General features: G+C 59.8%; 1 protein-coding gene across 1 annotated transcript in view; it reads left to right on the top strand.

The window, feature by feature from the left end:
• RTN4RL1 (reticulon 4 receptor like 1) overlaps positions 1 to 9,134 on the top strand; it is an 89,845-nt gene extending 80,711 nt beyond the window's left edge. Inside the window, exon 2 of the mRNA XM_064378021.1 lies at positions 5,976 to 9,134. Coding sequence (XP_064234091.1) covers positions 5,976 to 7,288 — 1,313 coding nt within the window. The 3' untranslated portion in view covers positions 7,289 to 9,134. The remainder of the gene's footprint in view (positions 1 to 5,975) is intronic.
• The last annotated feature ends 3,901 nt before the right edge of the window (positions 9,135 to 13,035 follow it).

Raw genomic sequence — 13,035 nt, 5'->3', positions numbered from 1 at the left:
CTATGACTGTGCCACTGTACTCCTGCATGGGCGACAGAGCCGTGTCTCAAAAACAAAAAAAAAATGGAGGAGCTATGATTCAAACTCAGATCTGTCTGGCTTCAAAGCTTGTACTCTTTCCAATGCCCTATGCCACGGACGAGGAGCCTGTGCCCAGCCTGCACACCCCACACCCCATGTCCAGCAGTAGGGGCTGGTGACAGACATCCAGCTGTGCCCTGGCTGTCTTCCATGTCACTAGGGCTGGGCCAGGCTCCAGACAGTGCTGGGGAGGGGGAGGATGGGCTGCCCAGGAAGTGGCCTGTGCTTGGGTGCAGCGTGGAGGGACAGGGCCAAGTAGCCCAAGGCGCCAGCAGCCCCCAAGTGCAGCCGGCCTGGCCTGAGGCTATTATCTGACCAGCATTGGGTTAGCATCGATTGGGTGGAGAGAAGCATCTGGCAGGGCTGGGGAAAGCAGGGAGAGGGAGGGAGGGTTGCAGAGCCAGAGGGATCTCACCAGTCTCCGAGACTCAGAGAGTCCCATGGCCCTGTCCAGGGGGGTGCGGGGATGCCAGCCCATTGGGCCATCCCCGCTCGGGCCCAGGGAGTGGCAGTCCCTTCAGTGCTGGCAGGTTGGGGTGAGCAGCTCGAGGCTCTGGGGCTACGAGGGTCAAGCAGCCCTCCATGGAGGCCACCCTGCCACCCGAGCAGCGTGACACTGGGGCAGAGCCCTGACCTTGCCGTCAGCCGGGTGAGGACTGCTCACTGCCCTGTCACCAGCCTCATGCCGTGGCCGGTGGCTTCCCCCGAGGGCCTGGTCTCCTCCTCTGTGACAGGGCGCCAGTCCCGGGGGCCGACCTGAGGCCTCTGCTGCACAGTTAGGTCTGGAAAGCTGCGGAGTCCCCACAGCAATGACTGGCTGGCCTGGGCTTGGAGCAAGGGCCCCGCCGGGGCTGGTCACAAAGGGGACCTCTGGCCCCCATGGCTCTGGGTTCCCCCAGCTCAGCTGAGCAGAGGTTGCAGCCTCCTTGGAAGCTCTGCGTACTTAAAGGCTGAGCGGCAGAGCTGGGCAGGAAGAGGCATGGGCATGGCGCCCCCTCCCACCGCGGGGCCTTTGTCGTGTGGTGGCCACTGCCTTTCCCTTCCCCATCCTGGCAGATCTGGCCCCACAAGGCCCCACAAGGCCCCTCAGCAGCATATCTGGGCTGCTGAGAGGACTGGGTAGGGTGCCTACCCCATGCTCAGGTCACCTCTGCCCCCATGCTCCCTGCCCAGCAAGCAGGAACTTGGGGGTTTGCAGGAAGGAGGACCTGACCACCATCCCAGCTGTCCTTGACGCCTCTGTGCTGGCTGGAATCCTAAGGCAACCTTGTGAGGCAGGGACACTTCTCCTCCCAGTTCCCAGATTCATACTCCAGACAGTGACAGAACAATGTTGGCAGGTGGCACAAGGGTGGCAGGGGCCTTTCCTGAGCACCCTCCCTTCCCACACCCCCCCAGGGGTCTACTGTAGGCCGTACACCTGGCCGGACTGCCTGCCTGCTCTTGTGAGAGAGACTCCCGTCTGCCAGTGAGCATGAGGATCCCCCTTGCCCCCCCACCCACTCATTCTGGGCCCTCCCCACTGGCACCCCCGACACCCCGGGGCTCAGGCCGCAAGTGAATGAATGAGGCTGTGGAGATGCGGGTGAGCTCAGATGTGTGGGAGGCCGGGAGGTTTGGGGGTAGCCGAGCAGTCAGCCGAGTGCGCGCCCCTGGAGGAGAGGAGGAACAGGGGACACCCCAGGGAAAGCTCGGGGGAGCCTTGGGGGAGGTCCAGCCTCGCCCTCCTCAGCCCCCTCGGGCAGAGCCACCCCTGCCTCACCCGGAGGGGATGAAGAGGCTGGTGGGAGGGGGTGCCGGGCTCCTCCACAGAGACCCTGATCCCTGCTAATTTGCAATCTTAAAATGCACGGCAAAGGCGAGGGCCTCATTGTTAGTTCATTAATCAGGCAATCAGCGGGTCGGGGCTCCCCAGGGCTGCACGCAGGGGCACGGGAGGAGCCGTGGCAATGCTATGCCAGCCTCTCTGGGAGAAACCCAGCAAGGGACAGTCCAAGACTGGGGCACCTGCTGGCTGTGGCGCAGGGTACCAGAGGTGGCAGGGCCAGCTGGGGCAGCTGGTCCAAGATCTTGGAAATGGGGCCAGCTTCCAGGCTGCAGAAGCACTCAGCCAAGATGCCCCACTCTCCAGGAGGAGGGGCAGGTTGCCTGGGAGGGCGGCTTCCCTGGCCTGGATCCCGGCATCTGAGCCTTACTGAAGGTGGTGAGCGCGCCCTGGGACTCAGAGCCCTGACTGCCCCTCCACCATCCTCAGGCATTGGGACAGGAGGGAGGGGCTGCCCACACTGGGGCCTGTGGCTTGTCGCCTGGCCCGGGGCCCCCAAGACAATGGCTTGTTCTTCCTTGAGACAGGGAACGTGAGCCAGGCCCAGCGACGAGCCAGGAGCCCTCTCAGAGGCGGGGCAGGGGGGTTCCTGCCCTGGGCCTTGCCTCACCTCACCCTGCCCTCTGACCCCTCCCACCCATGGCGCACTCACAGATACCAAGTCCACCCCTGGGTCACCCCGGGTGATGACAGGGGGACGGGATTTGGCCTTTTGACCTAAACTGGGGTCCTTGCCTGGTTTCCCCATTCCCCGACATCCCTAGGAGGCCCCTGCTTTGTGTGTGACAGGAAACATCTCTCCATGGGCCCAGGCTTCTCCGGGCGTCATTTCAGAGAACTCCATCCTGGGCCTCACAGAAGCAGCCACATGTCGGGTGGAGGAGGGCTCCCCACGCCCTCACCCGGGGCAGTTCCAAGCCTCAGGGAGCGTGAGTGGAAGCACTTTGTAAACTCCAATAAGCTGCACAAATGTCGAGTGGGATTAGCGCTGAGCCGGACACACATCACCCGTCCCCCTGCCTCGAGGCCTCTCTCTCGCTGTAGACTCAGGAACGGAGATGGCTTTGTCTTTACAGAATGGCCTGGCTGTGGTCCTGTCCCCTGACATGTGGGACACCCTTGAGCTGGGAGGGGCACCCTGGCTCCCTCAGCAGAGTGGGATCGCTCCCGGGAAAGAAGCTCCCTGCAGGGCGGCCGTCCTGGAGGGTAGTGGCTGAGCAGGGGTGAGGAGTGCGTGCTGAGCCAGAGGGGAGTGTCGGCTCCGTGGAAGGGGCAGCCAGTGTGAGTTGGGCCCCCTCCCAGCCCTGGGTGGCGGCTTCAGGAAGGAGGCAGGCTTCCCAGCCTCCCCCTGCAGGGTGGGGCTCCTTGGGCAGCTGGAGGCAGGCGCAGGGGCTGGAGGCAGGACCTGAGCCTCCAAGTGGCGACAGTGGGCACTGCCATCATCTCCCACACATGGAAGGGGAAACTGAGGCTGAAGTGGTGGCGGCAGCCTCGGCCCGGCCTGCGGGCTGTACATTGGCTGGGGAGTGTAGTGTAGGCCACATAGAGCCTGGCTTGGCCCAGAAAGGGTCCTTGAAGCTGTGCCGCCACCACTGAAGTCATAATTGCTCTGAAATCGCAACCTAGCCCAATTATGCAAAAAAAACAAATTATGTGCGATGATTTTTATGTGTCGGAAATGGTCAGTCGAAGCCGGGTGATTACAGGGGGACGGGAAGCAGCTGCCACTCTCTGGGAGCCCGTAACTCCCAACAGCTGGGAGCTGTCACTTATTTACGACGATGTTTCTGCCAGGAACGAGGGGTGACAGTGGCGGCGAGGCCTGCTGGGCTGGGAGCCTGGGCCGGCAGTGGCACGAGGCAGGAGCAGGCCTGGCCCCAGAGCAGCTGGAGGGGCTGCTTCTCATCCCACAAGCTTTGGGCACAGCTGCAGTAGTGACTCGGCTGCCCCGGGCGCCCTGACTCTCACAGGAGGCCTTGCCGGAGCCAGAAGCAAAGGGGCAGGAGGCCTGCCGGGCAGGGAGGAGAAGGCTGGCTGGCCATCCGGGGTGGGCGCCTGGAGCCTGGAGCCCGCCCCCTACCTCGGCGCGCCTGCCCGGCCGCCTGGGGCAGCTGCGACCCTGGAAAAAGGCAGGTAATGACGGTCGTCGGTAATAAGGCTGCTCCGATAATGAGCGCGGGGGCTATTATCCGACCACAGGCTGGACACATCCGAAAATAAATTACTTTAAGGATCCATTAACGAATGCCTAATTAATGCCCAATTAGAGGGAAGCTACAGAGGAAACGCTCTGGACAGTGGAGAGGCTAGGCCTGGTTTTGCAGCCACAGCCTGGGGGCTGGAGGGAGTCGCAAGGGGGGAGGAACCGAGGGTGGGCCTGGATGGGGCAACCTTGGTCTGACAGCTGCTGTCACCCCCAGGCCCTCACAGACAGGCGCCTCTCAAGGCATCCACACAGCTTTGCCAGGGAGAACTGCTATTGTCTGTATTTTATTTTATTTCATTTATTTATTTATTTTGAGACAAAGTCTCACTCTGTCACCCAGGCTGGAGTGCAGTGGTGTGATCTCGGCTCACTGCAACCTCCAGGGTTCAAGTGATTCTTGTGCCTCAGCTTCCCAAGTAGCTGGGATTATAGGCACATGCCACCATGCCCGGCTAATTTTTGTATTTTTAGTAGAGACAGGATTTCGCCATGTTGGCCAGGCTGGTTTTGAACTCCCGACCTCAGGTGATCTGCCCCCTCGGCCTCCTAAAGTTCTGGGATTACAGGCGTGAGCCACCATGCCTGGCCATGTCTATATTTCAGAAATGAGGAAACTGAGGCTTAGAGGGAGTGTTGCCTCTGTTTTGAGGACATGGAAGACGCTGTAAAGGAGACATTATTTCAGGTGAACTTTGGTGCCATGCATGCATGCTCTGCTTGTAATTGGGAATGATTTAAATAAAGAGATTCTGGCCAGGCACAGAGACTCAGGCCTGTCATCCCAGCACTTTGGGAAGCTGAGTGGGGCAGATCACCTGAGGTCAGGAGATCAAGACCATCCTGGCCAACATGGTGAAACCCCGTCTCTACTAAAAACACAAAAATTAGCCAGGCGTGGTGGTGCACGCCTGTGATCCTAGCTACTCGGGAGGCTGAGGCAGGAGAATCACTTGAACCCAGGAGGCAGAGGTTGAAGTGAGCCAAGATTATGCCACTGCACTCCAGCCTGGGTGACAGAGCAAGACTCCGTCTCAAAAAAAAAAAAAAAAAAAATTAAATAAGGCCGGGCGTGGTGGCTCACACCTGTAATCCTAGCACTTTGGGAGGGCAAGGCAGGTGGGTCACAAGGTCAAGAGATTGAGACCACCCTGGCCAACATGGTGAAACCCCCTCTCTACTAAAAATACAAAAATTAGCTGGGTGTGGTGGCACGTGCTTGTAGTCCCAGCTACACAGGAGGCTGAGGCAGAATTGCTCAAACCCGGGAGCTGGAGATTGCAGTGAGCTGAGATTGCACCACTGCACTCCGGCCTGGTGCCTGGTGGACACAGCGAGACTCTGTCTCAAAAAATAAATAAATAAATAAGTAAAGTAAAAAATAAAAATAAATAAATAGATTCCTCAGGACAGCAAGAGCCCCTCCACTCTCCGTGAGCACAGATAACAACAGCTAGGGACACAGCTAGAAGAATGGGAAGCCGATGGTGGTGTCCCTGGGTCGTGGCCTCCACCCCCGCAGCGTGACAGAGCCGGAGCGGGTGAGCCTGGGGCTCAGCATCTGTGGGGTGGAACTGAGGAAGTGTGGGGGTGATCAGGGCCTTCACCTCAGACACACCTCCCAGACCCAAGAAGTGGGTCACCAAGGAGGGGAGGCCTCTCGTCCCAGATGGGTTCCAGGCTTGGACCTGGACCCTTGACCCTGACCTTGCTCCAGGCAGGGGTGAGGCTCTCACTGAGCTCAGCCAAGGTGAAGATGTGGCCCCAGTGGGCCCAGGAGGGCGCCGTGTTAGTCCTCCCCTGCACTGCACCCGCCTCCCGCCCCTGTTCAGCACCTGACCTGGCTGTGCTCTCTCTCCCTGCCAGGGTGCTGTGTGGAAGTGCTGCTGCTGCTGGTGGCTGCGGAACTGCCCCTGGGTGGCGGCTGCCCGCGGGACTGCGTGTGCTACCCGGCGCCCATGACGGTCAGCTGCCAGGCGCACAATTTTGCGGCCATCCCGGAGGGCATCCCAGTGGACAGCGAGCGCGTCTTCCTGCAGAACAACCGCATCAGCCTGCTGCAGCCGGGCCACCTCAGCCCCGCCATGGTCACGCTCTGGGTCTATTCCAACAACATCACCCACATCCACCCCGGCACCTTCGAGGGCCTCGTGCACCTGGAGGAGCTGGACCTCGGCGACAACCGGCAGCTGCGGACGCTGGCGCCCGAGACCTTCCAGGGCCTGGTCAAGCTCCACGCCCTCTACCTCTACAAGTGCGGGCTGAGCGCCCTGCCGGCCGGCGTCTTCGGCGGCCTGCACAGCCTGCAGTACCTGTACCTGCAGGACAACCACATCGAGTACCTCCAGGACGACATCTTCGTGGACCTGGTCAACCTCAGCCACCTGTTTCTCCACGGCAACAAGCTGTGGAGCCTGGGCCCGGGCACCTTCCGGGGCCTGGTGAACCTGGACCGGCTGCTGCTGCACGAGAACCGGCTGCAGTGGGTGCATCACAAGGCGTTCCACGACCTGCGCCGGCTGACCACGCTCTTCCTCTTCAACAACAGCCTGGTGGAGCTGCAGGGCGCGTGCCTGGCCCCGCTGGGGGCCCTGGAGTTCCTCCGTCTCAACGGCAACCCCTGGGACTGTGGCTGCCGAGCACGCTCCCTCTGGGAGTGGCTGCAGCGGTTCCGGGGCTCCAGCTCCGCTGTCCCCTGCCTGTCCCCCGCGCGGCGGCACGGCCAGGACCTGAAGCTGCTGAGGGCCGAGGACTTCCGGAACTGCACGGGACCAGCGTCCCCGCACCAGATCAAGTCGCACACGCTCACCACCACGGACAGGGCCGCCCGCAAGGGTCACCACTTGCCCCACGCCCCTACCAGGGGCAAGGGCCACCCGCCCGGCTCCCGGCCCGGCCACAGGAAGTCGGGCAAGAACTGCACCAGCCACAGGAACCGCAACCAGATCTCTAAGGCGGGCGGCGGGAAGCAGGCCCCCGAGCTGCCAGACTATGCCCCTGACTACCAGCACAAGCTCGACTTCGACATCATGCCCACCGCCCGGCCCAAGAGGAAGGGCAAGTGTGCCCGCAGGACCCCCATCCGTGCCCCCAGTGGGGTGCAGCAGGCCTCCTCGGGCCATTCCCTGGGGGCCTCCCTCCTGGCCTGGATTCTGGGGCTGGCGGTCACTCTTCGCTGAGGGCCCAGGGCGTCAGCACCCAGCACTGCCACGTGTCCACCAAGGAACAGAATTTATTTTCTTCTTTTTTTCCTAGTGGAAGATCTGCTGGGTTTCAGGAAAAGGCTGGTAGAGGCGTCTTCACGCGGCTGCTGTCTGGACCCTGCCATGTGGATTGTAAACCCAAAGTGTACAGCCCTAGGCGGGAGGGGATTGGCACGTCTCACCCAGCCGTCCCCGCCAGCCCCGCAGAGCACCCACGGACGCGTCCACTCCAGCAAGGCGGTGAAAGGCATGCCGAGTGCATCCTTCACTAGCGACAATGAGACAATCGCCCCCGATGGCGGTGGCGGCGGCGGGGCTCTGCAGAATCCCGATCGTCTGGAGAGGTCTGGAGGGCCCCATGGTTCCTGGAGAAAGCAGGACGCAGAGAGGAACAAATGCGGCGCACCCACGAGGCTGGGCAGCCGCAGTCCGGGCACACACGAGCAGGTGGCATCCTGGCTGTTTCCTGAGGCCACTTAGTCACCCTGCCCTGAATCCTACCCAACTCCACCTTCAGCCCCTCCCTGGGGGCAGCGCCTCTCCTTCCTGATGTCTCAGGCAACCCTGGCAGACCCAGGCCCAACTGCTGGGGTCCAAGAACCAATTACCAAAGGAAAGATCATCAGAGGCTGAAATTCAAACTCCATCCCAGGCAATGAGGTTCTCACAGAAGGTGCAGTTTTATAACTACGTCCACTTATATATACTCACACTCTGCATATATATATACAAATGCACAGGTCCTCCCTCCCACTCCGTCACCTAACGTATGTCTTTCCATGTTTATAAACTATACAGAAAACTGAATTTGCTGAGCTAAGGATTGTATCGGTGATTTCTAGCAAGAACAAAGTGTTAGAATTTTTGTCTAGAATCCCAGCCTGGCTTGCCAGGGATTGGGAAGGTGTCAGTGGGGAGGGTGAGGAAGGGGTGGCAGCAAGAGTCACTTTGGGGGACCAAGATTCTTAGATATTTACAGCATCACCTTGTTTTCATATGCAACACAAGCCTGTCTGCCACCCTGGAACGCCCTGTCACCTCTGCTCTACTAGCTGTGGGCTTCAGGGTGAGAAGTGAGAGGCAGCTTGTTGGATGTCAGGGAGCCAGGCCCTGAGGGCCAGCAAGACAGGAGGGGAGGGAAGGGCTTTGTGATCTGGAAGCCGGCAGGCCAGGCAGCATCCACAGTGTTAGTCCAGCGGGTTGGACGGTGTCGGCAGCCTAGCGTTTGGCCAGGGATGGTCTGTACACGCCAAGAGACTCGGGCTTGAGCCCAGGCCTCCCGCACGGCTCAGCTGCTGAACGTTTCCTTGGGGTTCTTCAGTGGACGGCCTAGCAAGGGCCCTGTGCAGGGCAGCAGCGGGAGGCATCAGGGGTCCTTAGCAGAAGGGAAACGATGAGGGCATTTCATGAACCATCTCAGGCACCCAGCCCTCCCAGCCCTCCTGGGGATGCTCAGGGTGCAGGCAGAGGCTGGGGAGGCCAGACTCAGGGGTCAGGAGCAGGGAAACGCACCACACAGGGACTGGGGCAGGCGAGCCCAGACAGGGAAGAGGCGCTCTAATCAAAGCCAGCCATGCTGCTGGCCAGGGGCCCAGGTGGGCACAAGCTCCTTTGTGCTTTGCACAAACTTGAATCCCCCACCAGAGAGGATGTGTGTGAGGAGCGAGAAATGCCGAATCCAATTAAGAGAAAAATAATAATAACAATAAATGATCTTGGACAAGAACCCTGTTTTTCATTTCCTAGCCCCGCATTCCTGACAGGTGGCAGATCCTGGGCTTCTGTGGGTGGGCGAGCCTGGCTGGGCTCTGGGAACACAGCACATTTGTTGGCGGGAGGAGCCGTAGGGGGCAGGGGCACACTGACTCACAGGGACACACACGCACGCGCACCCTAGCGCTCCTGTTTCCACGCACGCGCGCGCACCCTAGCGCTCCTGTTTCCACGCACGCGCGCGCACCCTGGCGCTCCTGTTTCCACGCACGCGCGCGCACCCTAGCCCTCCTGTTTCCACGCACGCGCACCCTAGCGCTCCTGTTTCCACGCACGCACGCGCACCCTAGCCCTCCTGTTTCCACGCACGCGCACCCTAGCGCTCCTGTTTCCACGCACGCACGCGCACCCTAGCGCTCCTGTTTCCACGCACGCGCGCGCACCCTAGCCCTCCTGTTTCCACGCACGCGCGCGCACCCTAGCGCTCCTGTTTCCACGCACGCACGCGCACCCTAGCCCTCCTGTTTCCACGCACGCATGCGCACTCTAGCGCTCCTGTTTTGTGGCGCTTCCTTCGCCGCACAGATCATGATTCACTTCCCACATTCTGGTTGCCCTGGGTCAGCAGCACCTCTGTGGCTCTCCCGGGCAGGCTGGTCCTGGACCCTTCCCGGCCTATTCCCGGGAGCCTCAGGAGCAACTGCTGAGTGACTGATTCTCGGGGGGCCGGGCAGGCAGCTGGTGGAGACGGGCGGCTGCAGGGGAACAATCAGTTCCTGGCGCCCAAGGGGTTTTCTAGGAGACCAAGGACCCACCCGGACAGCTGTGGGTGGGTTTGGAGACTGCACCTGCCTCTCTGGCTTCGGTGAAAGGAGAAGGTCCCCCGGATAGAGGGAGGAGGCTGTGTTTTCAGTCCTGGCTGGACAAATCCTCCTCAGTAGAGGCTTGGGGCGTTCACTAAAGGGAGCCCAGCGACTGCAGAGCGAAGAATCCTCAGTCTGCAGTTGCTCCGCTGCGGCCCGCGGGCTCTGACCCAGGCCGGTGCCAGGGCCCGGCTGTCCCTTAGAACCCAAGGATGTTATGTTGTTGATTTCATTCTCAACCTCAGACAGCAAGGCCCTCAGTGGGAAAATCACGAGTCTAAGCACTTTATTAAATTTTTTTTAAAAAAAGACTTAGGAAGTCCTATAATATGGAATGGAATGTCAGTACGAGAAATGCTAATGTTTTATAAATGATCCGCGTCTGTCAAGCACAGCACAGTCTCTGGTTGCTGACTTATTAGAGGCAAGGCGGTGGGAGCCCAGGACGCCAGGTATTTTTAGCAGCTTTCTCCTCTAAGAGGTAAGGGGAATCGAGGCAGCTCTGTTGCAGGTGACATTACTTGTCACCCAGCAGCTCATGCTACGCAGTTATGATGACACCATCTCCCCAAACATCAAAGCAAGTGGACACATCAGGGGCGCAGCAAAGGCTTCTCTATTTGCCAGCCCCAGCTAGCCCCGGTCTCATTCAGGGCAGGGACATGCAGATTCCCGTGGTCCTCCCAGAGGTGGAGGCCCCCCTCCCCTGCCATCTTCTGCCAGCACTTTTCCTGGACCCCAGGAGGGACCCACCTCTTCTCCCTCCCCCTCCTCCTGCCACGCACGTCTCCACTGTGGACTGACGGGGTCAGAGCCGGCCCTGTCGGAGGGGCTGGGTGGCCCTGGTTGTCTCTAAGACTCTCCACACAAGCTCCTCCCCTGACCCCAGAGCTTGGCTGGCTCTGCATGCTTCATTCAACAAGGCTGATCCAGGACCTCTGTGTCCAGCCACTGGCCAGGCTCTGGGGACGTAAACATGAAAAGACGTGGCTCAGGGCAAGGAGCTCAGAGCTGAGATGTAGAAACAAATATTCGTAATTGGTATGGAGTTGGCACTCCTGTTAGTGCCCCGCAGCCCCCAAAATGAGGAGCTCAGCTGGGTGGGGGCAGTCAGAGATGGCTTCCAGGCGGAGGTGACACTCCAATGTGTCTTGGAGGATGAGGAGCCGTCCAAAGAAGAGTGTGGGGAGTAGGGCTAGAGGTGGTAACAGCACGTGTCTGGGGCATCCATAAACCACTTCGAACTGAGGTCGTGGGAGATGCACCCGGCCCGGGGGGCTCAGGGGATCCTGCTCAGGGCACTGTGTGGCTCCCCACCTGCGGTTGTCCTCCCCCCCCGCCCCTCTCCCATGCCCGGCCCGGAGGGGGCCCGGGGATCCTGCTCCGGGGGCTGTGTGGCTCCCCACCTGGGATCGTCCTCCCACCCGCCCCCCAGCCTGTCTTGGGCACGTGGTTTCCGACCGTGGCACCCTTGCCGCAGTTCTTCAACAGCGGGTTTCATGATGGAAACTTGCCTCCTTGTGCTCAGCCAGATCCTCCCCTCGTGCCAGCAAGCTGGAGCGCTCGCTGGAAGTCTGCCTGGGCCACAGTCCCATTCCCAGACACCTGCTGCTTCCAAGCTCGGGAAGCGTTCCACGGCCTGGTGCTCTCTGCTTCCCAGGCGCCGGCCGCCCTCAGCCCCTCCTGGCTTCGGAGCAGCCTGCTTAGATCCCCCGTGCTTCTGCGTGTGCCAGCCCTGACCATCAGCCAGCCCTGAGCCCCTCCCATCGGCCGCACCCCCTCTTCTCCTGCTGGGGCTGTTCATCCCAAGAGCCAAGAATCCCATTTAGCAAATGTTTACTCATCACCCAGCTAATCACCAGTGCTCTACCACCGCGATGAATGGGCTCCAGAAAGCCTGTGAGCAAGTTCGGGGAGGCAGGAGAGCCAGGGAGTCCTCTTGGAGGGCAAGCTGCAGGGATCGGGGTCAGAGAGAAGGAGTTTGCTGGGGAGGCTCCCGGGAGCCACCGAGCACTCAGCAAATTCCCCTTTCCATGCTCCACAGGCAGGCCCACCAGTCCCTGGGCAGACCCACCTCTGGGATGCCAGGGACTCAGCTCTTCCGGGCCCTACTCTACGCTGACCTAGGGAGCCAGCCTTTCTCTGGGTTCCTTTGCTGTTTGTTTTTGAGACAGGGTCTTACGCTGTCACTGGGACTGGAATGCAGTGGGATGATCACGGCTCACTACAGCCTCAGCCTCCTGAGGCTTAAACAATCCTCCTGCTTCAAACAATCCTCCTGAGTAGCTGAGACTACAGGGACACAGCGCCATACCAGGCTAATTGTTTTATTTTGTATTTATTTATTTTTTGAGACAAAGTCTTGCTCTGTTGTCCAGGCTGGAGTGCAGTGGCACAATCTCAGCTCACTGCAACCTCTGCCTTCTGGGTTCAAGCGATTTTCCTGCCTCAGCCTCCCGAGTGGCTGGGATTACAGGAGCCAGCCACCATGCACAGCTAATTTTTGTATTTTTAGTAGAGATGGAGTTTCACCACATTGGCCGGCCTGGTCTCGAACTCTTGACCTCAGGTGATCCACATGCCTTGGCCTCTCAAAGTGCTGAGATTGCAGGCGCGAACAACCACACCCAGCTAACTTTTTGTATTTTTAGTAGAGACAGGGTTTCACTATGTTGGCCAGGCTGGTCTCCAACTCCTAGCCTCATGTGATCCGCCCACCTCGGCCTCCCAAAGAGCTGGGGTTACAGGCGTGCGCCATCACCCCCAGCTGGTGTTCATTCTTTCAGGAGGGGAGAATACGTTTTGATGACGTCCCTTCCAGCCCCCGTTCTGAAGCCTCCTGACCCGGTTCATCTCCCCACCTTGCTCTCTAGATTCACTTGCCTCTAAGCAGGAGTTCAGCCGTCAGCCGAGACTCCATCCCATGTCACCAGTCCCCCGCTATCAGCTCGTAATGGGCCAATTTTCTTTTATCTTCTGTCTACTTGGAAAATATCTCAAGAACCTTTGATTGTGCGTTAAAATATCCTTTACAATTCTATGCTCAGTATCTCTCTGCTCCTCTAATTGTCCCATTTAACTCACCGTGCTTTCAGTATAAATCTCCGGGTCTCCTTCTCAGGCTGTTATATTAAATATGAGCTCTAA

This window comes from Aotus nancymaae, unplaced genomic scaffold, assembly GCF_030222135.1.
Source record: "Aotus nancymaae isolate 86718 unplaced genomic scaffold, 86718_ANA_hifiasm-v0.15.2.pri h1tg000018l, whole genome shotgun sequence".
NCBI lineage: Eukaryota > Metazoa > Chordata > Mammalia > Primates > Aotidae > Aotus > Aotus nancymaae.
This window is presented reverse-complemented; position numbering and strand designations above follow the sequence as displayed.